Raw genomic sequence first — 27,919 nt, 5'->3', positions numbered from 1 at the left:
AGCTTCAATTAATATGAAAGTGGCTTTCATCAAAGGGAGTAAGAAAGAGACAGCACCAATTTCTTTGCTAGCATATAACCTCTGGAGAGGTAAAGGACTGTCAGCTGTAGTTAACCTCTGATCCTGAGATAGCTGTCAACTGGTCCAAGGTCCCCATTCCAAACATGAGTAAAGAGCTCTGATGCATTTCAGTTTAGCCATTAGGTTACACAGCTCCCTGACAGGGCTCTAGAGAGAATGCACCTCACTCCTCCTCTGCAAACCAAACCACTTCTGAAGATGCCAGCCCAGGGATACACACCTCACACCCTGGTCTGACATGTCTGCTGCAGCCATTGTACTATTCCTTGAGGTAAAGTATCCAGAATGTATTAAACATTCCATAAATGCATTATTAGTATCACTGAAGCCAGTTAAGCTGGTTAAGAAAAAGTAATTCTAAAGTATATTTTAAAGAACAGGCTCTGTATAATAATTAATGAATTCAGTTAACAATATCAAGCTTCATTTGTGTTTGTCTATATAATGAATGAGATCTTTCTTCCTGCTGCTAACAAAATTTATTTGCTAACATACACTCCCACAGTCCAAAGTGTTCCTAGATGATTTTGCCTGATACACACACATTGCACAAAATTAATAGCTTTAAATGGCATTCCAAAGATATCACTCATTTCTTTCTACTTCCTATCTGCCTACAACAAAAAAGATCACAATATTTTTTCTTAAAACTCTTTGGCTTAGCAAATTTCTTGCAACAAGCACTATCACTATCCATCCTTTCCATTACTCATGCTGAGATATGCCCTTCAGTTTCCCTTTCTAGTACAGACAGCATGGAAGATTCTCATTGTTCCCTTTTAAATATATGTTCTGGTGCTACCTGTATTTTGTGTCCATACAACAGCCATTGTACAGCATTCCTTCCATCAGTTACCATTTCAACATATTTGTCTCTTCCAGCTTCAATTGCTGAGGAATTCATCATTGTTATGAGGAAACTCAGATCACTGAATATCTTGAACTGCTGGTAAATTTGCTTAATGTTCAGGGCACATTTCTCTCTCAATAAATCCATATTTCAAAGTATGTTTTCTTAAGATAAAGTATTTTTAAACAACGGAATTATGAACTACTAAGACAGTAAACAATTAGTACAAATAGTTCCCTCTATCAATGGTGCAGAGGACATCACAGCATACTGCAAATTAGTAAGCTGCAATTACTCCCCTAATCCTCAGTTTTCAAGGAAAGCAGCTCAGGATTTTCCAAGGGCAGAAATTATGGCAAAGGTGATTTCTACATGTCATCTTCTCAGTCCACTGTTCCTTCTCTATCACAATGTCCCATGTCGCTCTCTAACCCAGAAGGCAGCTGCTTCTCCAGTGAACATACCCTTTACTTCAATCTCGTTTCCAACAAACAATCCTCACTGTGAAAAAACAATGACCATTAATTGTCTATTTACTCTGGGATTTTTTTGTGTGTAGCATTTTGTCCAACTTCCATTTTTCACAAAACCCTCAGATTCCCTTCAGTCCAACTGAAGTGATGGCTCTTTGATGAGCCTCCAGATAAACTCTGGGAAAAAATCATTGTCCCTGAGCAGGGACACTCACACTCCCAGGAAATCTGGTTTCATATTCAGTATGTCTCAGGTTTCAGCCTTAAAAACCTCTGTTGCCTTGTTGCTGTAATACTCTTCCCACAAACAGGAAAAACATCGCAGCGTCCCAGAGGAAAGAAGAAAGTCACGCTTTGATCACATTCTTGTTGTGTTCCTTGCGCCCAGGAGATATGAGGATGCCATCAATTTACCCTCACTATCAGTGGGGCTGTTACAGATTTCAGCCTAATGCAGACATGGTGGGGAGATTTTGAATGACGGCATGAAAGAGTCTTGCAATCGGTTCACAGCCCTTGCTCACACCTCTGACAGCTGGTGTTCAGCAACATCAGCAGGACAACCTTCAATGCCCAAGTATCTCCACATCTCCTTCTGTGATAACAGCTGGCCTCCATGACCACTTGCCCTATTAACACCAAAGGAAGGAGTGACTTGTTCTTGGGAAAACCAGGACTTTGTCTATGAATCAGAAATTAAAACTGAGTATTTGTCTTGTGTCTCCACCCTGAGTACTCCTCCATCTCTGCCACATCATCATCCCTCTCTTCCACTTGACTTACCCAGTTCCTCCGAGGCTGCCTTCCTAAAGCTGAATACTGAGAAAGATGCTAGTGCCTAAATAAATGGACATTAAAAAATCAAACAAAAAAGGTCAAGATATTGAGTCTTCAGATTTATTCAGTCACACTCAATTTGATCCCACTGCTAGAGAATGGACCATTAGGAGCTCTGTCTCAGAAGCTGCTACAGAATATTTTGCAATAGTAGCAAGAGCTGTAAGTTTGTGGTGATGAGAAGGCTCACTACCAACCTAATTCAGCCTTTCTCAGGGACTGGGAAAGACCAGTTTTTTCTGTCTGGATTAGAAAATAACTTGAAAGTCTGCTCTATTTACATTTAGCTGCATTTATCAGCTGACAGCACGATCTTCAAGGTGGGAGTCTGCTTTAACTGAGGGGTTTTATTTCCTCTTTTTATACCAGGTTATACATCTTCCATTTAAAAACACCTATATACATTAATCTAGAATAGATCTGTCTGTCCTGAGGAATGGATAGAAGAAAGTGGTAGAAAACAATCCTGGACCCAGGCCACTCTCACCACTCTCCCACAAAACACAGTGCTGGAGGAAAATGCTATTTCTGTGTGGCGACTTTTGTCCTCTTTGTGGAGCAGGTATGGAGATTTCAGACCCTTTACACACACAGGCTCTTTCCAGTCCCACACAGGAACTGCAGTTGGCAGTTAGTGCTCTGTGCAAAGGCTAAGGATTGCTTGATTAATAAAACAATATCTACCAGGAAAAAAAAAAGGAAGGAACTCCCTTTTTAACAAAACTATATCTGACTCTGAAGCATTTCCCTTTCCCAGGACAAAAATAAATACATTCTGTGAGATGGGTTTAATTATAAGGCTCCAATACCAATGCATCCTGAACAGACTCCTGTTCCAAATGATGGCAAATGCCAAACGATCCCCAAACAAGTGAAAGGAGCTGAAAAACTCAGAAGGATTGAGCTAAAACACACACACAGTTAACATACCTTACCATTGCTCCCTCTGTGTTTCACGGACAGCTGCCAGAAACAAGAGGCATCGAAACACCGTGAAGAAACTTATTTTCACAAGGTTTCTAATAGAGGGCAGTAGGTTCAGACACAGTGGAGAGTTCCTACGTGCATTCCCCAACCTGGGCATGTTCAGCAAACACAACATCTGAAACTTTGGCAGTTCATTCGTCAAAACTCACAACTTTTTTTTCCCATTTGATAAAGGTTCTTTGTTTCTGTCTTTATTTTCTTCTTTTTCATGGCTAACCTTTTGCCTCCTTTTGTGAGGCGGTTTCTCATCCCTGTTTCACCTCCTCTTCTCCAACTCTTTACCTTTGCCATTAATCTGCAGTAGGAAAACTTGTTGAACATCACCAACACCCAAAATGTCACTACAGCAGCCTTGAATTTTCCTTCTTTCTTTTTATCAAACGTGTGGCTCTGAATTCCAGTGTGACTGAAAACGACTCTTTTCTAAAGAAACTCTAAAGGTAACACTAAAACCAAAGCAGCTCAAACAGTCAGCGTTTGGCTGTAGGTCTAGCACCTAATGTCCTAAGCCGCTATTTTACTACTCAGAGGCATGTTCAGAAAAATGGTAGAAGGGAATCACTTTTGTGGATGCTGAACTCTTCAATAGATCATATTATGAAGCAACATGCCATGTATGTGTAGCTCCCAGTGAAACTGTGATTACAATGGACATCTTGATGTCTCACATTAGTGATTTAGGAAGCAGGTACTCTTTGAGTTGTTTTTTGGAAACAGAATTGTTCTCACTCCCTGATCTTATCCCTAATTCAGCCCTGAGTGCACTTCTGTTAGTTACTTCACTGACTTTATGCACATCTGGCTATTACCACAGACTCTTATTTTAAGGAGACCCGAGAAAGCAAGCAGTGACTTATTGCAAATAGCAATGCAGCTTCCCCAGAACCCATCACAGCTTCCCAGCTCAGGATGTGGATATGCCCCACTACCAAACCTCAAACAGAGGTTTCCTACCCAATAGCAGACTGCCTGGTTGACTTGGAGCCTCGTGGCATCTGAAACATTAATAATTCAGAGCCATTCAGTCCAAAATCCACAACACTTCACTGATGGCTGTCAAATATGTGATATCACCCCTTGATTATACAATATAATCATTTACAGTTTCATGATGTATGCAATAAAATGAATAATCCCCAGAAACTTGAAGCTGACATCCAGATAAGAGTTCCTCCTGAGCTGTTAATTTATATTTTCTGGAATCACTGGCAATTTGCAGTTCTCAGCACAGCAAGGCCTTTCTGAAATGACATTAACTTTCAGCAAGTAGTCATTAGCCACACAACGAGTCCAAGATCATATATTAGGCTGCTGTGTGCTATGTGAAGAACTCAAATTCTGCCCTGAAAAATAGAGAGATCCTTTTTTTTTTCTTTCAATTAAGTGGAGCTCTTAATACCTCTTAGTCATTACTGGACTGGTTATGCAAATGCAATAATAAACATATAAATCTTCTATGCTTTGGGCTGCAGATTGATTTTTAGTCCCCTAGAAGCAGTGTTTGGAGAGGGTAAGCAGAGGCATAGAGGGTAAGCAGAGGCATACAGGGTTTACTTACAATTTGGACAATAAGGAGTTTAACTATTCTCACTGTCAGGCCTAGAAAATAGGAAAGCTTACCTACATTTTTATTCACCAAATTGGTGAGTGTAACAGGGAAAGCAAAACTGAACAGACAGGCACAAACGTAACAAGATGTTCTGTGGCAAGCAGAATTTAACCTGTTTACCTTTAGCTTTCTGTTTTGTGGCTGAGTTACTTCATATAATGAGGCAGGAGACCTGACTGAAGTTTTTCTTGCAGCTGGGCCACTCAGAGTCCTCTTTTTCACTCCTTGCTCTTAACGCAGAATCCATATAAAAAGCACAGCACACCCTGCAGCCTTTCTATCAACAGTGCACTGAACTGGATCTCAGTCTCCAAACACCTATTCTTAAAACTTCTAAGGTCTTAGGGGGGTTTTTTTGAGACTTCAACACTGGCTGAAATGACTGACAGGTTCATGAGTTACTGGGAGGATGACATGAGCTACTTACTGACCTGTTGACTCACTGACAGATGAGCAGGCAACTTCTGACCCACCCTGTACCCAATTGCCAGTGCCACAGAGCAGACAAACTGCAACGGGTGCTGCTCTCAGACTTCACTGCTTACAAACTATGACAAAGGAAGTTCCCTGATGCTCTGCTTCAGGTTGGGCTCCCACTGCAAAGATTGCACTTGTCTATGCCCCAGTTTCTACAAGAAACACTCAAGCTTTTGATACATGAGTATACTGAGGGAATAGGTTCTTGACCCATTAACCTTCCCTGTAATTCTTGCTGCAACTATTTCCTGCTTTCTAGATTTTCAGCTGTTACTAAAAGAATGCAAAGTATTTGCAACTATACATGAAAAAGATTATCTGTTTTCTAACAGTAACCACAATTCCACATTTTCTGTAACAGTGAGAGGAATAAAACCCAAACCAATCCTCAGATCTTTAGCTTGAATGCCATTCATCTGCCTGAAGACAGAGCCTTACAATCTGAGGTGAGATGGAAGGGAACCTTCACCTTAAAATAAAACCAAACCAAAACAGGGAATAATGTGTATTCCTTTTCACTTTTTTAATTAAAAGAACTGAGAACAACAAGTGTGCCTAAAAACTCCCAAGAGGTCTGAAAGACCTATATCTCAAGGACAGAAAATCCTTTGCAGATCTGGACCATTGTAAAGGTCGTCCTTTGCAAGGTTAAAGTTTAAGTCACAAACATGTTTAGAAACTTGGCATCCCAGAACACACAACAACATAAACTCCTGCTTGTACACTAAAAATAAACACCACCTTTTCTTAAAATGCAGTAAGGCCAGTCAGGCTGGATCTTCATACTGGGGTGTGCAGAGCACTTGCAGTCTGTCTATTAAATCAGACAATATTAGCAAAGAAAAACCCAGCCCTCAGCTGCCTCTTTGGATGAGATGGGGGAATTTGCTCACTGCTTATCCTTGTACAAGGGCAGCTTGGAGCCAAGACTTCTGTCTGCCATTGCCATGTACAATACACTCTGTCCTATAGCTCTGTGCTCACACAACATTGGCAAACTAAGTTTGGAAAGTCATCTCTTAGTCCAAAAAACAGGTTTTATCCCCTGCTTTAGTTAAGGGCTACAGTAATGTCCTCAGCAGGAGCCTGACAACAAATGAACTGGAGCAACTCCATCAGATGCAGCTAAGACTTTTGTCTCAGATCAGAGCAGTGCTCCAGAAAGTGACACCCATCCCAAACACTCATTGAGTTTATAAACCTTCAAGAGAGAATGTTTTCTTGCATCAAATTTGGAAGAAAAGTTACTATAAATTACACGTGAAGATGAGCCCAGGGCCAAGTGGAAGGGACCCAGGTATCTAACATGAAAGTGCAGCAGACCTGAAGGATTCATGACTGGAGACATGGCTGTCCAGAGTGAATCCTCTGGGTGGGAACTAAGCATACTAGGTGATAGAAAGATATCTTGTTGATAGCCATCAACTTGGCTTCTTTCAGAGACAGAGGAAGAAAATAATCACATCAACATGACAGTCAGAGGTGACTACAACTACTGACAAAGTTTTCAGTCACATGAGCATCTCAATGATCAATTAGCTTTGATTCTGCCATCTTCAACTTGTAATGCTCAAAATTATACACATTTACACACTTATACACATACACAAACATATACACATGTACATTTATGCCAACACAGAGATTACAGCTGACAGCTTTTTGAAAGCTACCAATGCCCAGATAAAACAGAAGCCTGTTCAAGCTGTGGTGTGTATTTCACCTGACTTCTGCCCCACCAAAAACTCTGTATGAAGCCACATTAAGGAACAGCATCCTAAAATGAAAGACTGAACTATTATCAAGCACTGTGGACTTGCAGGTGCTAAAGAATATTTCGGAGCGAGGGAGGGACTGGGAGGAATAAGCCAAACAAAATTCTTCCTCAGTATCACATCTCTATGGCTGATGTTGCTATTTTCTGTTTAGTTCTGGGCTGGAAAGGGAAAATACTGCATGTTTTAATGCTCAGGATTTCGTGTTCTGTAAGAAATCAGTATCATCTTCCCTTCCCAGGGACCAGACTAACGCTGCCTTCTCCCACCTCCCTTATGGGGAATACAAAATGGCAGAAGAGATTTGACTGATTTAACTGCAGCAGTATAACTGTCATATACTTGTAGCTGTGATTGTCACGAGTTTAATCTGAATCTGAGGGAGCAGCCTGGGACTAAATATGAATTTGCTAAATCTCCCATTTGCTGCTCTTCCCTCTGACAGACCCTGAGGCTTCAGCTTGTCCAAGCGTGTATCACTGACCGCTGTGAATTGTTGATACGACAGGAACAGAGGGATGCTGAGGAACAGCTTTGGGGGTGATGCTGAGATCAACCTGAATTCTGGGGTTTGGAGTGCCACACCACACCCCCAAACTGCATCCTCCACAAAACTGCACTTTCATCCCACTTGAATCTTCTATGCAGAAGCATGTCCATACGCTCGCCCACACCCACACAAGCATATGTCCCGCTTCACACACACAGGGCTTGTGCTCCATCCTCCTGTTACCCACTTGCCACTGGTAAAATTAAACGTTTCATTTACATTACAGTGAGGACTGGCAAGAAACAAGGGCTGGGATTAAAAAAACAAGCTGAGAGAGAACTAAAAAGTAGAGTGACTATCCTGGTGCCTACTCAATTTCTACAGCTTGCCCACACTCATTTTTACTTCCACAGCTAAATCATACTGAGGACATTTCCTGGGACCCAGACAACAATGTTAACAGAGACCAGACCAGACTTGCTCTTTTTAGACCACTTTCCAAATTCACATAGAGAAAGGTGGCTAAAATCTTCCTGAGGATTCAAATAATCTCTCGGGTATTCTCCACAGACCAGAATTTCCCTGGATTTCAGGCTCCAGCAAAATGATCTTGTTCTTTTTCTCTGTGTACCAGCCAGAAGGAATTAATGCATTTTGATCATATGATCTTTCTGAAATTGCTACAAGCCTAACAGCAGGCTGCAGAGCAATTGCACATAGTTTAACTCCCGCTCACTAGTTTAACTCCAGCTTGACAGTTCATATTGAACTATTTTAGCTAAACCCAGATTGCAGTCATTCAAGTTTTCCCCTGCCTGAACTGATAAAAAAACCCCAAGCATCCACACACACTAAACTGTTCCAGCTTAAGCAAAACAGTGCAACACCAGAGCTACAGCTAAAACTCTGTGTATAGGCAATTCCTGAGAAGAATACAATGCCCTGCATCCTCTGCCCCCATTTATGTGCTCAGTGCATCACTCCCAGGCCTATCTCCTAAGAATATTTCCTCAGCAGTCACACTGCCATATGTGCTAACACATCAGTGCAGTCCAAAAACTTCTGAAACAGGAAGAAGTGGCGAGGAGAGAAGCGAGGAGAGAAGCGGGCAGACAGACAGGACAGCTTTGGCTTCCCCAAAGAACAAAGCAACAAACTCCAGGGCATTTACTAGAAATTATATATTGCATAGAGATACTTTTTGCTTCATTATTAATACTTGCTATCTAATAGCACACTTTGGCATGCAAGGTAAGACAGTTTCTTACTGTCTTCGGTCCTACCAGTCGCAAGTTTTACATCTCAGCTTTAGTTTTTCTTCTTGAGTTTTACATGTCATAATTTCTGCTTTGTACTGTTCAGCATTTTTCTTTTCTTAGTACTTTTGAAATGGTAAAGTGTTTTTCCTTTGCTGCTGAGTTGAGATGCTTTATTACCAGCTAACCCCATTTCCTGATCATGTACTCATGACTTTATGGCTTTTACAAATACACTGCAGAGCTACACAGAAACTTCTGATTTCAAAAAGTAATTACTCACACTTTCAAAATAAATCCCACACATTTAGTTTTGTTTGACTGTCTCAGAATTAAGTAGCAATTTATTGTATTTTATTTGAGTTAATAGTTAATATATCGAATTACTGCCAAAAAACATTTTACGTGTCTGGTAACTCAAGTGTAAGTTTTACTCTACTATGTACTTGGAAGTGATTAGAATCATAGAATCATAGTATGGTAGAGGTTGGCAGGGACCTTTAGAGATCATCCAGTCCAACTCCCCTGCAGAAGTAGGTACCATCTAGATCAGGTCACACAGGAACGTGTCCAGGTGGGTGCTGAAGAGTTCCAAGGAAGGAGCCTCCACATCTTCCCTGGGCAGCCTGGGCCAGGGCTCCCTCACCTCAACAGTCAAATAGCTTTTCCTTATGTTTAAATGGAGGTTTTTGTGATCCAGCTTCATCCTGTCACCCCTTGTCCTGTTGCTAGATACCATAGAAAAAAAGGCATCTCCTGACCTCCTGACACCCACCATTTATAAACTTGTAAATATTAACAAGATCCCCCCTCAGTCTCCTCTTCTCCAGACTAAACAGCCCCAGTTCCCGCAGCCTTTCCTCGTAAGGAAGATGCTCCAGTCCCCTGATCATCTTGGTGTCCCTGCCCTGGCCTCTCTCCAGCAGTTCCCTGTCCCTCTGGAGCTGAGGAGCCCAGAACTGGACACAGGACTCCATCTGAGGCCTCAGCAGGCCAAAGTAGCAAAGCTAGATTAAAAAAAACCACTCTGAAGAAGTATTTTAACCAATAACTGAAATAATCTTTGTAATAATAAAGTATAATATGGCTTCATATGGTTCATAAACACTCTAAATGAAGTCCAAAATTGAACTTTAGTACTTGAAGTGATTCATTTTACACACCTCAGTTAAAACTTCTGTATCGTGCTGCATGACTCCAAATTACCCCTGAGACTAGAACTTCATGCAACAAAGCTCTTTAATATTAAACCTCTTTTTGAGTGACTGGCACAAATGGTCAGCTTCATCACTGGGTTCAAAGTGTCTGCAGCTCACCATGGCCCATGGCCTCTCCCCTCTCTTATGACTTCATCCAGCCCCAATTATACGGCCTAAGGAAGACCAATCTCCAGCTTTCCATTTACCCTTCTAAAATCCATTTAATATTATTAGATTTTCTCATTTCAAATGCCACATCAAATATGGTTCAGTGTCATTTCACTCCAGTGAAGCACAAGTCATATTTCATATTATCCATAATGACATTGTTTGTCTGCCAGTTCACTCCCATGAACATGTCATTTTGAAAAACTCTTCTGTGAGAGGCTCCTCTTACAGATACTGAAAGGAGTAAACAAGACATAGAGCCCTGAAATGACATTGAGTGCTTTTTCATTCAGTTTGCAAGGCTTATATGTACCAGGACATATGGCAGCATTCAAAACACCACATACTTCCTATCAGTAGGCTATATTCTAGTTATTTGCTTGTGGCTATCAAAAGCTGTGTTTGAATTTGACTAGCACTTGAATCCATTTCAATTAGTTATTAGACAGACTTTTGTAACTGTGAAAAAGTCCTTGTTACATAGAAAAAGCATCTTCCATATCAGAGTTATTACAAAAGGAATGTTCTTCTTCCAAATGTTGGAACCAACAGAATGTGTACAGCATCTGAGGCTTTTTTCCTCCAGTTACACCTATGTAGAGGCCTAAATAAATTAATCTTCAGATGTGACTGAACTGTGTAAGACTGAAGACACATTGTGGATGCCTCAAAACAATTCAATCTTGTTATCCCTGTGTCTGTTGGGGACTGTGTGATGTGTGCACACTGCCATGAGACTGGAATGCATAAAACACCTTGGCACCAGGAAAGCACACACCTCTTTACACACACCTACGTGCAACAACTGAGTGATCTGTGTGTTTAAATGCTACACTGAATCAAGATTTCTGGTAAGGAGAAAACTGGCAGGATAAATGATAGTGGACCAGTAAAGGTTAATGCCAGCCTTGCCAGAAGTTCCGCCCTCGATTGCCTTTATTATCAAGGGGAAAGAGTGGTCTGGAGTAAAAACCTCGATGTTGAGATTGTGACCCTCTCCAAGAGTCTCATCCTCCACCAATTATGTCAAGGGGTTAATGTGAGGAGGCTAACATCAGGCCCTGTATCTCTCTTATTTCTGGGCATGGCCTTCACTCAAACATGGATGCAATTGTAATTACACAGTGTGAATAGCCAATGGAATGATTTATGTCTTTAAAGACAAACGTAAATATTCAATCTGGGCTTGAACATGGTTTTATTTATATATATTTTTATATATATATATATATAAAATAACATGTTTTTCTATATATATGGCAAACTTCCCAAGGGTGCACTCTATCCTCTCATCCAGATCATTAATAAAGACATTAAACAGGAGTGGCACCAGCACTGAGCCCAGGGGGACACCACTCGTGACTGGCCACCGACTGGATTTAACTCCGTTGCCCACGACCCTTTGGACCCAATCATCTTACCAGTTTTTCACCCAGGAAAGCGTGTGCCCATCCAAGCCAAGAACAGGCAATTTCACTAAGAGAACACTGTGGGAAACAGTGTCAAATGCCTTTGTAAAGCCAAGGTAGACAACATTCACAGCTTTCCTTGATCCAACAAGCGGGTCACCCTGTCATAGAAGGAGATCAGGTTTATTAAATAGGACCTGTCCTTCATAAGCCCATGCTGACTGGACCTGATTACCTGGTCATCCTGCATGTGCTGCATAATACAACTCAGGATGATCTGCTCCATCAGCTTCCCATGCACTGAAGTCAAACTGACAGGCCTGTAATTGCCCAGGTCATCCTTCCATCCCTTCTTATATATGGGTGTTATTTACATTGGCTGACTTCCAATCAGATGGGATCTCCTATCGGACTGCTGATACATGATGGACAGTGGCTTGGTGAGCACCCTGCCAGTTCCCTAAGCACTCTAGGATGTAGCCCATCCAGCCCCATAGATTTGTGCACATCAGTGTGGAGCAGGAGGTGACCATCTCCTCCTAAATTGTAGGGGAGACGTTTTGCTCCTCACTCCTGTCTCTTGGCTTGTGGGGGGCAGGTACCTTCTGCAGCCGTTTGTGAGTAGCTCATGACTGCTAAGCACCAGCAACTCTCAAATCTTTGTGGGGTGGAAGCATTTGCATGCAATTTATGTGGTAACAGACTCTCCATGGGACGACTTTTCTCCAGAGTGAAGACTGGCATTCTTGCACAGCTCAAAAGTAAGCTTGAGAAAACAGTGACAAAAGTGCATAATTTCCACATGTGTAGTGGCATGGTCTTATCCACTGCCTCTCAGTTTTCACTTTGCTATCAAGTGTTATGGCAATACAAAAGCTACCCATTTCTGAGCAGAATCAGTGGTCTCCTGGGTGACTGTTCTACATAATGACAAGTTCATCCATGACATCTGGGACTGGGAATACTCAGTCCCAAATAGATCCACTCCCACATAACTGCACAGAGGCACAGGCTCATTTCCAATGCATGAAAAAGGCAAGTGAAATAAATGTATTATCTCATTTAAAATGCATACAGTCCCAGGAAGCAGGATAGATTGTAGGTGTCACTAAACAGTGCATAGTAAATAAATCATATTTGCAATGCAAGACACTTCAGCTAGCCAAAGCCTGAGGTGTTCGGGGGTACAGAAACTGAGGGCCCAGATGCTTTCAGGACTACAGAACTGAAATCTCTAAGGGACAGTTTCAGCCATGAAATCACAATTAAAGGTAGAAAAGGCCTCACCTATGCTCAGGAGTAGGCTACATTTGTAAACACACAGGAGTCAGGGCATACAGACTCTTACACGCCCCTCTGCTATTCAAGAGAACAGCAATGAGCAAATGCTTCCAACTAATACCCGAGGCTCTTCTCAGTATCATGTGCACAGTAGTAAATTTTCTTCTCATCAGTAAGTGTATGCAAAGTCTGTGCTCTGTAAATGAGCAGGCTTCTGCTTAACCAGTATTCTCCATTTCTTTATGTCAGCCTCACTGGGGGCAATGCAGGCAGGGTGGACTGGCAACAGGAACCTGCTTCGTGCAAGATCTGGAGACATGCTGTTCACTGTGGCTGTCATTTCCTTTGGATGTTTTCCTATATGAAGCAGGAACTCCCAGGTATCCCATTATCAAGTTATTATTTAACTGCTCCTGGTTTTATACACTGGAACATATTTTGCTGTATAAAGGTATAAAGTGTCTATTCTGTGCCCCAGAACTATTGTCTGTGAATTCAAGCTGGACCTTGAGAACATTATAAACAGGAAGAAATGAGGCATTTAAGACTAGTGTACTTATTTTCATAGATATAAGCAAGAAAATAAACATGAAGCAGAGGAGCACCAGAGAAGAGATTGAATCTCCCTCACTGAATTGTGCAAGAGTTGGTTTTACAGGACCCTGGAAAACCTAATCCCAGGCCCTGCTTTCAGCAGATGGTTGAGCCAGATTATCTCTAGATGATCTTTTCCAATCTCATCTTGTTTATTACTTTCTGGTAATTTCTATACTCTGCTAAATGCTGGTAGAAGATGATAGAAGAATCAGAATTATAATACATATGCCTCTAAAATAGTCTTAGTTCACTGAAAAAAAGAATCCTTAATATCCATTGACTACTACCTGTGACTTCAGTCCCATGTCATGTGCTCTGCATTTCATCACTTAAGCCCAATGTAAGTCAGTGTATACAATGCTAGCATGGCCCTAGAGGCTTTCACAGAAGGCTGAGGAGGTTCACTCAACTCTGAGTTCGAATTTAAGACACAAATGCACAGCATTTCCCTGTCACTTCTACCAAAGTTTCACATCCTGGGTGATGGAAGCCACTGGGTGATAAAATCTCACCTCCCAAGATATCACCCTGGTGAGGCAGGGTGGAGAGACTAGTTAATATCGTCCCTCAGACAACATCCAGTGACTGACCACTAACAGAAAAGCTTGGGGCTCAGTCTATGCTGAGACAGGATACTGCCCAGTCCCTGTCACAGATGGGGTTACTGGACAGTTGTTTTGCACAAAGCCCACTCACTATTTGGGCAGGCAGCGCTTCGGAGCTCCTTGAGCCCTGCAGGGCCAGGGAAAGTGGCTACTTCAGGGAGCCACACTTTTCCTTTGTGAATGTCAGTCTCCAGCCTCTTGGGAAGCTCAGGTCTCAGCTGATCTTTGTGTCTTGCAGCTGTGAGAAACAGTGCTCCTAGAGATATTTAAAGAGAGGTCCCACAAGCACCAAGCCCTCATCCACAAGGCACTGCAGCTGCTTGCTCCATGCACTTCTCAGAGCTCAGGCCTGGGCTACGGCTATTTGCTTTCAGCTGCTGCATATCCATAAGCAACTTCTGCTCCAGTTTGGGATGGTATGGGTAGATCAAGTGACAGAACAACAGGGTTGCAGAACATCTCTGAAAGTGAATTTTAACTTTCCTTAAAGATGAAGTCCCTGTGTGGTTCCCTGACACTAAGTCCTTCTTCTTCTGCTTTGGTGTGGAGTCTGGTTCCTTATTAACCTGTTATTGATATAACTTTGTCTGACTTTTTGCCATCCTTAAGAATCCAGATAGAACAATGTTTGTGGCAAACAATGCCATAGCCTCCTAGGACCAAATACCTTGCCATTCCTTGCTATGTTTTCCTCTTGAGCTTCATACCTGCACAGGACTGAATTGAAATAGGAGCAAACTGCATAGACTGGAGTAGAATGAAATCAGCTGATATACTCAGCTGAAGAGCTTTCATGGTGCTTTAAAATAATACATCTTTTTAAATGGACTTAAACTAGGCTGATTTTTCAGAAATAATTTTTTTTTCAGTATGGATAAGAAAGGCCAGTAAAAAGAAAGAATGATAAAGACTAGCTAATGCCTGTAAAATCAACAGATGGTGAAAAGCAGGGTTTGTAAACTTCCCACTGAACTTTTCCATATTAGCTGAACTTATCTGCAAACTCTAAGACTTAACACAAAAGCAGTAAGATAAAAACTAAGAAACAAGTAAATGTGATTCTCCTCACTAGACAGTTCTCTTGCAGTTAGTGTCAACAAGCAGGCAGATAAGACTCAGCCTTATGCATCTGATGGGAAGTTTATCGTAGGAACTCTGACAAGAGACACGAGGAACAGCATCGAGCTTTTGTAATGGAGAAAAGAGGATATCAGCCACACAGACCTAATGTTATTAATAGAGAAGCAGGAATAGTTATACTTTGAAAGCTGGAATAAGGGAGGGTTGCCTCAGTGTTAGGATAGAGGAGTGCTCGTGAGGCAGAGAGCAGGAAGGGACCTTCTGCACTGCACCTGGCCAGCCATCATGCTCAGCACCTAGAACACTGAGATGCCCCATGTTCTGGGCTATGCAAGGTCAAGGAGGTCTGTGGGCATTCAAGAACTGCATCATGCTTTTGATAAAACAGCACTAGCAACTGTGATAGTGCCAAACCACCACTTGTGTTGTTTTATTAAATAGGCTGATGCACCTACATAGATCTTGGATTTTTTATTCCAACTTGGCAGAAGAGCTCATGATGAGATGGGGAAAACATGAGTCTGATAGCCCAAGATTCTTCTGGATTTGGTGACCTACTCTCAGAATGGCTCTGGGATGTGTGTGATCATGTGGGTGTGAGATGTAAAAGTTCAAGTATATTACAAGTACTACATACACCAAAGTGTAAGACACAGTCAGAAGCAGAACAAGTCTATTGTAAGACTGAATTTCTTTGACACATAATGCTATTTCACAGTAGCAGTTCTGCCTGAAACAAGACAATTGTTTCCTTTAGTCTTTCCTATTTTAGTAATTACTTGTGAATGTTTCCCTCAGTAGAAGCAAAAAGCTCCTCCTGACACAGCCTCTCCAATATTCAGGCTTGCTTTCTAAATTCCAAAGTGTGAGGGAACTAAAAACTGACAGGAGTACAGATCAAGTATGCCTCTGACATTTGTGGCCCTGTTTTCTCCTGGAGAGCCTAGAGACTTTGCCTAACCTCATCTCACACTATCATTACCTCTTCTTTATTTTGACCTCTGAGAAGCACGTGACTGATGGCATGAATAAAAATGACACCAAACTGATCCTGTGCTTCATTCTCTACATATTGAAGAGACATGGTAAAGGGCTGCTTGCCTGGGCAGACAAGTATGAGCCATCTCATATTTAGTTGCCACAGAGGATCTGGTTAATCAGCCTAAATAAGAGGGCTGCAAGTGATGAGTTAGCTCCCATGCTTTTGGGTTGTGTGGGAAGCACCTGTGAGTGACATTGGGCAGCTATACCTGACATCTAATAAGAGAAACTTCTTACAGACACACCTGATCTGAAGCTTCCGTGGTCTAGGTCTGATTCATCAACTCCAATGCTTCAGTGTAACCCAAATTATTGCTGGAAACAAGTCCTTCACCTTAATTGGAAAATGGCAGTAAATTTTAGTAGCATTAATCCACTTCTTGTCACCAGCAGTTCAGACCCACTTGAGCTTTACAGACTGAGGCTTTGGGTAGTCTTTAGGTACTCTCTTTACACTGCTTTTTCTATTTATCACCTTCCTTTAGTAGGGGAACAGAAAGAGAGGCAAATGACCCTGTTCCTCCTTTTGGCCAATGATCAATCAATTGTTTGAAGACCTTTCCTCTACCCTGAAGGAAACAATAATCAGCTCATAAATCTTTGCTTTTCTTTCCTATTTTACTAAGCTTACCACCTCAAAAACAAGAATGTTATCACACCTCAGGAAGGAGATCAAAAGTAAACTCTGCAATCACACTTGTAACTTAAAACAAGGTATATGACTTACAGTTACAGAGGATGATTAGATGGGCTAATAGAACTCTTCAAGATAAAAGAGAATTTATAGTTTCAGTAGGACAATTTTAACTAATTCAATGAGAACTGCTGACTTTCCTTAAAATGATCAATTAATGTCAAAACAACCAGCTTAACACAGCAGTCAGACCCATGCTTCTCCCCTTCTGCCAACACCCACAAAGGGGCATTTTTGGTCAAGAACAGTGACAGTGGTTAACAGCTGCTGAAGAGTAACAACAGTAGGCCTTTTGGTTAGCACCTTATAACACAAAGACAACAGTTACTAGAGTGATGCATTTTACTTGGGGTGAAAAGAAGCCACAGTATTTCCATGAATGATGGGTCAGTTTCCCTTTTGCTGCCTCCTGCCCTAGGTAGCAATGCCTGGCACCTAGGCCTGACCAACTCTTCTTGGATGTCTCTTGCTCCTGTCCCTGCTTTGCTTTCCTGCCTGGCCTTGCATGCCCATACCAGCTTGTGTATTCCTGTGTCCAGCTTCATGTTCCTGTCCCAACTTCCACTGGTCAGGTCAAATTAAATCCCTTCGAGGCCTGACCCTCTCCTCACTTGCAGCCATTACACCAGGGGATCTAAACCACTTATAATCTCATCTGTAAAAATGAGTATCAGCTTGGGTTTCATGAATCAGCTGCAACTAGAACTGGGCACTTAAGCCAAAGGACAGATTGTATATTTTTATTAAATAAAACTATTCTTTCCAAAGTATGGGGGTTTTTTTCTATATGCAAAAGGTTTTGGCTCAGTTGCACATTGAAACAGTAGCTCTTCCCTCCCTCTCCCCCACTTGGCTCAAGTCACTACTGTGACTCAACACATGATTTTGATTTATTAAGACTAATTTCCCACAATGAGCAAAACAAAACACATACAATGGCCCATCTGGGCAAATAATTTCTGAAAATGCTTGCAAGACAAATAGTGCAACGTACTCTGAGACACAACACATGAATAATAAACAGCCATTTTAGCATTATATATCTGCTACTATATAATACAATATGCTGAATTTACATTGAGACTCAGATTTGTCTTATTTTAAAATGCTACATTTTGGTTTGGTTGAGCCAGTATTTCACATGATTTCTGTTTCTCCTGAAATCTTGATGCTGTTTTTAAGACACAAAAGTAATTTCTCAACTCTAATTAAAATTATTTAATTATAGCTCAAGTTGTTGTATTTCACAAAACTAAAAAAATCCCAACCTGCAGAACTCAGGCCAGCAAAAGCACACTGATTTTAGCCTGGGATGATATATACCTCACTTAGCGATAAATTACAATATTAACATATGCTCTCCATAAAACAATGCTCCAGTGACGTTTGGAATGGATGAGAAAAAGCTCTCCTGTTCTGATTCATGGAGAAACTTTGGGTTTTGACAGTTTTAATGCCACAGCAGAACCAAGGTTAGAGCTTCCAAACTCCTTTTTCAAATATAAGGGACAAAAAGCCCTATAGTACCAAGCCCAGTGATGGGGGCTGCCTGGCCTTGAACAAGGTGATCTCCCAGCCTATTGACTGAATTATTGTTGGCTGGTCTGCTCTTCTATCTGCCCCTCAAGGTATGCAGACAAAGAGAATCTGAGTTAGTATTTCTTCCTTCACAGCCACATCTCTCTTTTTCAGCAGGAGCCCAGCTGAGCTGTCTGTAGCCCTAAGCCTGATCCTGCTGCCTCCCCTGTCCCCCCAACAGCCTCACCTGGCATGGGTAAGTCAGAAATCAGGAAGGAGCACAAATAACTGGTTTCAAAACAACAGATGTTTGCACAAACCTAAGACCAGAATAGGATTTTTACAGACTTCAGATGCCTCCAGCCCACTGTTTGATTATATTTCTTGCAAATTACACACCTTCTAATGGAAGCTCTGACAGATAAATGCTCCTAAGCTATCAGCAACTACATTCTGTTCAACTGCCTGAGAACTACAACCTTTATTGTGACAACTATTTCCTAGTGAAGCATCTGCATTACTATATGGTCTCCTCTATAGTACTGTATCGATAGGACAAGGGGCAATGGGTATAAGCTGCAACAGAAGAGGTTCCAAAGAAATACAAGGAAGAATTTCTCCAGTGTGAGGGTGAGGGAGCACTGGCAGGGGCTGCCCAGATGGGCTGTGGAGTCTCCTTCTCTGGAGACATTCAAACCCACCTGGGTGAGTTCCTGTGTGACCTGCTCTAGGTGAACCTGCTCTGGCAGGGGGTTGGACTTTCAAAGTTCCTTCCAACCCTTGAGATTGTGTGATATCCCAATGCACTGTTGTGAGATACACTGCTTTGCAAAGAGGGTTCTTTCCTGATGTTGATTTTTCTCAGCAGCATCCCCAAATAGTTTTCTCATCTTGCACTGGTAAGCCAGTGAAAATACATTACAAGAACTAAAAGCTACGGACCCAAAGACAACTTGCTAAGAACTATATACAACAGAAATCTGCCAGGTTCTTTAAAGAAACAAGACAGCTAAATTGCTACTAGATTTCTGTTTCTTTTTCCCAGGCTGGCAGTATTTATGTATTTTTCTCTTGCTTTAATCACAGATGCAATGAAATCTGATGTCTCCAGAATTTTTATACAGCATGCATTACATATGTGTATATACATTCCTAAGAAATAGAAAACTACGCCAAAGACCACACAGAGAAAGAGTATGCTCAGTCTTCAAGTAAGCTGGATTGTTTCAATCACTGAATGAATTGTTTCATTGCATATGGATTATGAAAAAGATCATAACTTATCTCGAAGCTGAGCATTCAACATCTATATCTGGAAGCAAAGAGATGTCTGATTCTTAGCAGGGGAGAAGAAAAACAGCCTGTGAACCTCATAAGAACAAATGTTTGGGGAAAAAAAAAGTGGATGAGAAAAAAACCTCTGTGTAAGTGCTGAAGTAATCTGAGATGAGCTCTTATTTGACTATAGGAGTGAATAAATTTTGTACAGCAGAGCAGGAAATAAAAAATAAACAAACTGTCCATTTGCTGTATCCTGGCATTACAAGACTTCTAACATAATTGTTTCAGGTTTCATTCATTCTAACTTTATTTTCCTGAAGGATATGCATTTCTTGCTGTTCTTTATTAATCAGCTAATAACTACTGGTTTAAGTCAATTAATACTGATGTTTACATTTGGAAAAGAAGGTGCTCAGGGCTGTTATTGCCTTTACAGCAATGTGAATTCAAAAAGGACCAACATAGCTGCAGAGTGTTTGCTTCAAGGAAAATCTCCCTTCTACCTGAACTGCAGACAAGCTGAGGGAAGATTAACCAATCTTTAATGCTTCTGTGAACCAGACCATTCAAAAACTGCACTGAAGAATCAACAGTGTCTGTTGTGTTATGGACTGCCCTCACCAGTTGAGTAGTGACATGTCTCCTATGTTACTTGTAACAAGATAAGATCAGTCCTGGGGTCAGCTGGGTGGCATCCTCAACAAGGTATGGTGGCATGCCCTTGGCTCTGCAGAGAACATAGTCATTCACCACCAGTATTTCTGTACAGGATTAATAACATGGAAATACCTATATAACAGAGCCTGCAACCAACGAATCCTGAAAGCTCTGAAAGTGCACCATGCATGCCGAGGTCGTCAGTACACTGCTAGGATTGGGGTGCAATCCCTTCAGAGTATCTTTTTGTATCAATCTGTGCATTTGCATTATGTTCTGTGCCTCATACTACAGATAGTCTGCATGGTTAGCCACCAGAGAATGTATATCTCTAGGGCTTCCAGATGTTTTGCTTTGCTCTTCCAAAAGGGATATGGAGCACTTGAAATCCTGAAGAAATGCTCAAAGTCTTCAAATGCTATGGATGGAAAAAAGAGGATCTGTTTTGGAAATCCAGCCCGATGGCAGCTCTGGGAAAGGTGGTCTGTTTTGCAAGAGACACAAGTCTCTGCAGGTTTTGGGAGGTATGGGAGAGGTAAGCAATAATACTTCTAAGCCTGCTGGGGCTGTTTGAATCCCAAATACTAGAACTAATATAGAAGCAGTTTTTCTAAGATCACTACCTTTCTATATTTTCATTGGCTGAAATGAAGCACAGAGTATTTTGAGTCTTAGTCCAAGTCAGCTACAACCTTGGATGAAAACCAAACTTGTCTCCACTTACTTAAATCTCATGTGAAAACTCTATAATGTAATAAATCTTATAGATATCTAAAAAACAGATATATTTTAAATTTAAGTAGTAAACTGATTTGTTATATTATTCTCTATTGTCTAACCCAATTAAATTCACATTTGAGATGACTCCATGATTAAGTTATGGCTGGCTCATATTATTGATAAACATTTCAGTGTTGCTGCTTCAAAAAGAAACTCAAGTCACACACATTTCTTGGACCAGTGGGCAGACTCACGAGACTTTGGCAGGGAAAAAAACAAAAAAAGAAAACAAAGAAATGAGTCCAGACTCATTGAGATTTGCTTTGGCATTACTCATTTTAAGTGCTAGGATATTGCATTGCCTTCTTGAATTACAGCCATGCTCTAAGCATTCATCTTTGACTGACAAGAGCAAAACACACTGACTCTCAAAATCTGTTAAGATTACATTCAGGCTGACAAATACAAAGAAGTTAAACTTGTGTAACACTTACTATATTATAATCCTTTGAGAATGCCCAGGTGACCCTGTTGGTAAAGTCTGAGTCAAAGGTTTTTCACATTTCCCTAACATTCCCATTGCTTTTTAATGCAATTGATCCTTTAGGACTTTTAACCTTGGTCTCAGAATCACTTGTGTTTGAACTGTGAAAAGCATTATGCTCCAGAAAAATATATTTAAGTGCGATTATGTGGCAAGAAGTAGTACTCAAAGAAGGTGCAATGGAGGATTTTATGTTTATTATCAATTGCAGTTCATAGCTGCCCTATTCACAAAAAAAGAGGGAGGAAAAGAAGCTATTTCTAAATGCAAGCTTTTCAAAACCAACCTGGGATTTCACTTGATCTCATTTTGCATTAGTAAAAGTTACTGTAAATTCTAACTCTGTAATTCCATAGACATGTGAATCAGCAGCTACAAGAAACCGTGCAAATACCTTATCTGCCAGGGATGAAAATACCAGTAATCGTTGAATAGCATTCTCTAAATTTCACTTTACTTTTAGCATTGGGAAGGGGTTATAAAACAGCCTGCTCTTTGCATAATACTTTTTAAAACAAAACCCCAAACCAACAACTATGTGGTGAGGATTTAAGTCCCAGATGGAAAAAACATGAGGAACTGATATGATCTCTAGTGAACTGGCACTAAATGACAGGCAGAAAGGGGAGATGACTTGCATATAGATTATTTATAATGTGCTTGAGCCACACCAACTAGAAGAATAATACATTGATGGGAGTTTTGTTTGTGACCATGGGATTTAGGATCAATAAAGTTACTCATTTCTTTATATTTGTGGATAAGTCATAGGGACCCAACAAAGAAATGGCTGCTGTACACCAAAGACTGGTAGTTTTGAATTGAAATGAATGAACAGTTCTGCAGGGCCAGTGACAAGTGACTTGTGCCCACAGCTTTGTGCTCCATTCACCAGAGGCCTACGTAACCTCGGGCCTCAGCGCTGCTGCATCCACGGCCTGAGACCACCAGCACGGCAAAGGACGCTGCAAAGGGTCACAGAGTGAGTGACGGGTAAGAGCTGGAGCCCAGCAGTGGAAGAGGATCTATGCAGCAAGAGGCAGAGAGGGATGAGTAAAGAGCTGGAGTCCAGCAGTGGAAGAGGATCTATCAAAGACAGCAGTGATTAGATTTGCTCCAGAAATCATTAAGAATTGCTAAGCTGAGTTGAACGCAGTTGACAGTATTCCACAACTGCAGCAAATCCATCTAGCTGAAGTTTATTGTGATTTTCAGAACCAGACACCATTGTGAAAGGATAGGAGAGAGAAAGCTAACATGTCTGAGGGACAGATGCAGCATGGCTGGTGTTTGTTTTGTTAAGACAGAAATGCTATTTCTTTCAATAATCTCTGCACATTTCTCTCTTGTCTCAGAATATGCTTTCTTCTGGGTAGTTTAGTGATATTACTTAAGCAATGGAAGATTATATTGAGGCTTAGACACATCAAACCACCTATGATAAACATTCTGTACGTTGCTTTGTTCTCTGCTCTCCAGGCTTCCTGCCTGTCTACGATTGCTTCTGTAGGCTCAATATGCAACTTAATATACAATACTGCTTAAAATAGTGTTGGAAATGTCAAACACTTAAGAAGACACAAAGATAACACCTTATTTTATCACTGTTTAAATTCCACCTTACTCAAAAAGAAAACTCAAAAATCAATTTGCCTGTAAAATGAGTAATGGGGTTCTGAATAACTCTTCCTCGATACAGTCTACGCAGAGTATTGATGACACTTCAAACTCCTGATGTAATCAGCTTTTCGATGTCAGTTTTTATTTGTATATTAATATCACAGCTGCAATGAAAACTCAAGAAGCAGAAAACAGCTACACGTGTTTGATGTTGTATGTGAAAGCCTCAGATATTTAGCAACTTCTTTGATGCTTTGATCTCTGAAGAAATCTTACTAAAATTATGATCAAAGGAATTTACATTATTCTAAGTACTTAAGAATGAACCATCTTAGGGCAATAACCAGTATTCTATGTAATCCTTCACCATTGGAATCCATTATCGCTAAGCACCTCAATCTGATGGGAATTACATTTACTTAAGGATGATATTCTCCTACAACAGAATTAGAAGTAACAGAAGGCAACACTTCCAACTTACAGAAAGAGACAGGAATTGTATTTTATTCTTCTCTTCTGACTAAAAGGTGTTCATTTTTTTAATAGTATGTAATTTAAGACAATTGGTATGCAGCTCATTACCAGACAGTTCAGATTTTCATTTTTCTACACCAGACAAAGAAACAGAATTTCCCATACACAGCTCCTTTTAATTTAATCTATTTTTAACTATATCCTATTGTCAGTGTTTACAGAAGACTATTACACAGATGGATATATCTAATATTTATAAAGTAAATTAACACTCCATTCTATAACACGCAGAGGCAGATAAATAATGAATTATCCTTTTCATCAATCTGACCACAGAATGTCTATTTCACTGTAATATTAAGTACCACATCAGGATGGTTGTTGTAATCCCCCATGGCAAGTTAAATCAAACACTGTGATACAAAGAACCCCTGCACTGCAGCTTACAGAAGAGCAGTAGTACATTAGAGCCAAGCAAGATTTACCAAAAACACTAATTACTGGTTAGATTATGGATTTACCACCGGTGGCTGATGAGAGGTAAAGAAGCCTTGTACCTTTGCAGGAGTAAATAAGAGATCAAACCACGACTCCCAGTCACAGCCACAGTCCTAATAGCTTGCCACATCCTGACTAAGCAATTCCTCCTCCCGTTTTACCTGTGCACGCTATTTTTCCTCCTCCACACCCAACCCGCAAAGGTGGACTTTAATCTTACAGTGGTTTTCTACTAACTATATCCCCATTTTCCATCACTCTTTAATGGTGGAAGATTATGAGCAAACTATTGTGCAAACAGATCTGACTCCAAACACACTGTTGTAAGCATTCTTCCAAGCTGACAGGAAAACATGCCTACTTTAAATGAAAATCAATCTCTATTAAATCTCTTAGCTCCAGCTCATTTGGACTGGCACTATTGTTAGAGCTCACAGAGAGGTGTGCTGAGGCAGTAATCTCAGAGAGCCAAGCATTCAGCTTTGAAAGACAGGTGATGCATCAGAACCACAAGTGCACCAGCGGGAGCCCAAACAGATGATACAGGCAGACACAGGTTAATCAGGCCTCTGACAAACTCATTGGTAGGCTATCTCTCTTTTTTGGGTTGAAAGGCTTGTTTGGGGCTGAGGAAATGTTTTCAAACATGCAAGGTTAATTCATCCTGGAGCATTTTCTGTCCTAACATCAGTATTCCATACAGTTCAGTTATCACACCCTTATCAAATCCATTTTGGGTTTTTATCTGTTCCCAACTACACCACAGAAGAACAAGAAGCTGCACAAAGAAGGAGATATTCCTTCAACTCGAGAATATCTTAGGACTCCTAAAGGCACTCATACAGCCTGACTCTAGTCACAAGTTTCACGTGAACTGTGGGGCTCAGGAGTTCCTCCTTGTTCCTGGAACTGTGGACTGTAGAACTTAATCAACTGTCAGGAATTACAGCTACTTCTGGGGAAATATTTTTGCCTCACTAGTGTTTATAGACCAGCTGGCACAACAGAATCTTCAGTTGCCTTTAGTACCAGGCCACCTCACGGCTATTTCAGGCTTGGGAAATGTAACACGAGGAGCAGCACTATCCAGTAATTTTAGTTTCAGCTCTGCTATCAAACCCAGTGATCAAGTGCTTACTTACTTGATTAAAAACAAAAAAATTACTTACTTGATTAAAGTGCTGAAGTTTATCAATTAAATTACTGATGAGTGGGTCCAATCCTCTGACTTTCAGTTCTGGATTATTAATTTGTGCTTTCAGTCCATTGGAAACAACTCTGCTGGTGTAACTGAAAAAGGGGGAAAAAACTCCCAAACATTAGTGAATGAAACAAATTCCACTGCAACACAAAAGCATATTAAAGAGAATCTATCAAATATTTTGCAAGTAGGAATAGAAATTTGTAATAAATATTTGTTTTATAGAAATCAAAACACAATAAAAATCAGTTTCTTCCAGTATTCTTCATTATCCCAAACTATTCAAGTCATGAACCAGTAACAATTTCATAAACCACATATAAAATCATTTCATTCATATTTTAATATCTGAACCTTTATAACTGACGTTCTCAGAAAAGTGACAGAAAGTCAAAGGATTTAAGACAGAAACTAAGCATCATGAAACTGGAGTAAAATCCAGTGAACTGGCAGTCATTTGAAAAGACTCTTAATCAAAGTGAGATTGGACTTCTCTTGCTAGACCAGCAGTTTATCACCAAATTGTCTAGAGACGTTGTACAGCAGCAGTTGTTGTTCTACCAATGCTCCTCACCATGAATCATTTGTATTATAAACTCACTAGCCCATGTGCAGGAGTTCTCTCAAAGCAAGTCTTGCTCTGTTTCAGGAATAGCAGCTCTTCTCACAGCACACTGACCAGTCTCTTACCAGGTAATCTTCTCTCACAGATTGATGACTAAACAGTTTCTGCCAGTCTTTTCTGGCAGATACCACAGGGCATTCTCGAAATCTAATTGGCTTAAGACTATTCTCACAGGGAAAATTCCAGGATTGTACACATTTGCCTCTACTTCTGAACTTGTCTTTATGACAGTTGAGGGGATGAGTTCATTATGCTGAATCCTCTAAGTTTGCTACCTGTGAGTGTCCAAACTACTGCATATTAGCTTCAGAGCTGATCTGTTGATGCATAATTGCAGAATCACATAATCCCAGAATGGTAGGGGTTGGAAGGGACCTCTAGGCAACATCCAGCCCAACCTCCTGCTAAAGCAGGGTCTCCTCAGTCATGGGGCACAGTAACACATCCAGGTGGGTATGAAAACCTCTAGGGAAAGAGATTCCACACCCTCCCTGGGCAGCCTGTGCCAGGGCTCCCTCACCCTAACAGCAAAGTTTCTCCTCATGTTCAAGGGGAACTTTTTGTGTTCCAGCTTGTACCCATTACTCCTTGCCCTGTCACTGGGTGCAAGACTGCATATCCCAGAGAGATTCAAAGCAACCCTTCTTGGAGAGTCACGATTTTGAGGGTTGTATCTAATCACTCTCATGAGTTTGGCATTCATTTGTCACAAAGTGTCACAGATGTCTGTCTGACCAGGTATGAACTGGACAAGAGATTGATCCCAAACCAAACTCTCCTGGATGCACACACATGCCTGGGAAGATTCTCATTAGGATGCTATGCTGGCATCAAATAGTACTCATCTGTGCTCCTTTGGACTGAAATGTCAAGAGAAGCCCCCTGCTACATCTTTCACTTTCATCATTATGCATTTCAATATCCCAGATTCTCTATCAGTGAATTCTTCACTGTAAACCAATTTGTGCTGAAGCTGAAGATAGCACTTCAAAGTAGAAAAGAAAAAAAGCATGGCCATATTCTATTGTAGAAAGACACTAGAATGTGCCAGGGGGAGATCTAGCTCTCCAAATACATTTCTCCTACCTTCACATCATTTAGGATAAACAGCAAATTTTATGCAAACTTCTGGCAAAGCATACTGTGGTATGCTGCTGTAAAAGGTGTGGCATAAAAAAGAGAAAGAACTGAGAACACTCCACCTTTCCAGAAAACACAATAAATTTCACTTCTCGGGAACAAACAAGAAAAACTAATTGTTTAGAACAAAGAACTGAAAAAAATCACGTTTTTCACTAATAGATACTACTTAGAAGACAAACATTAAGAAAAACCTTTTTCAGCGAGTTTGTATTTTTTTGTTCATTGAGCCTTTTAAAGCTGACATTCTAATTTTTCCTGATATGTAACTCATACAAGTGTAAGCTAATCTGGAAGTATAAACTTTCACAATGCAACGGCTTGTGCAAAATGATCAGGCTCTGATCTTACAGGCAGACTCGGCTGCATCCATCCTCCAGGAACAACCCAGCTAAAGTATTATTCTGAAGTCAACACTGGTATAGACCATATCATAGAATCCTAGAATGGTAGGGGTTGGAAGGGACCTTCAGAGATCATCTAGTCCAACCCCCCTGCAGAAGCAGGTTGATGGAGATGGAAATCCCACCACCCCTCTGGGCTCCTGTTCCAGTGTTCAATCACATTGAAGAAGCCTTTCCATGTATGAAGTAAGAATTTCCCCATGGAGTCTACCTCCATTTTCTCTATCCCCCACCCATTAAGTAATTGGAGACAGCAATGAGATCTCCACTAGCTTAATTTTTTCTAGACATTACTTCTCAGTGCTGAGCAATCCTGGTTTCACATCAT

General features: G+C 40.8%; 1 protein-coding gene across 1 annotated transcript in view; it reads right to left on the bottom strand.

Moving 5' to 3' along the window:
• LOC104558822 (glypican-5) overlaps nt 1-27,919 on the bottom strand; it is a 350,414-nt gene that overhangs the window by 129,089 nt on the left and 193,406 nt on the right. The window contains exon 7 of the mRNA XM_062006029.1: nt 25,391-25,511. Coding sequence (XP_061862013.1) covers nt 25,391-25,511 — 121 coding nt within the window. The remainder of the gene's footprint in view (nt 1-25,390; nt 25,512-27,919) is intronic.

This window comes from Colius striatus, chromosome 12 (genome assembly GCF_028858725.1).
Source record: "Colius striatus isolate bColStr4 chromosome 12, bColStr4.1.hap1, whole genome shotgun sequence".
NCBI lineage: Eukaryota > Metazoa > Chordata > Aves > Coliiformes > Coliidae > Colius > Colius striatus.
This window is presented reverse-complemented; position numbering and strand designations above follow the sequence as displayed.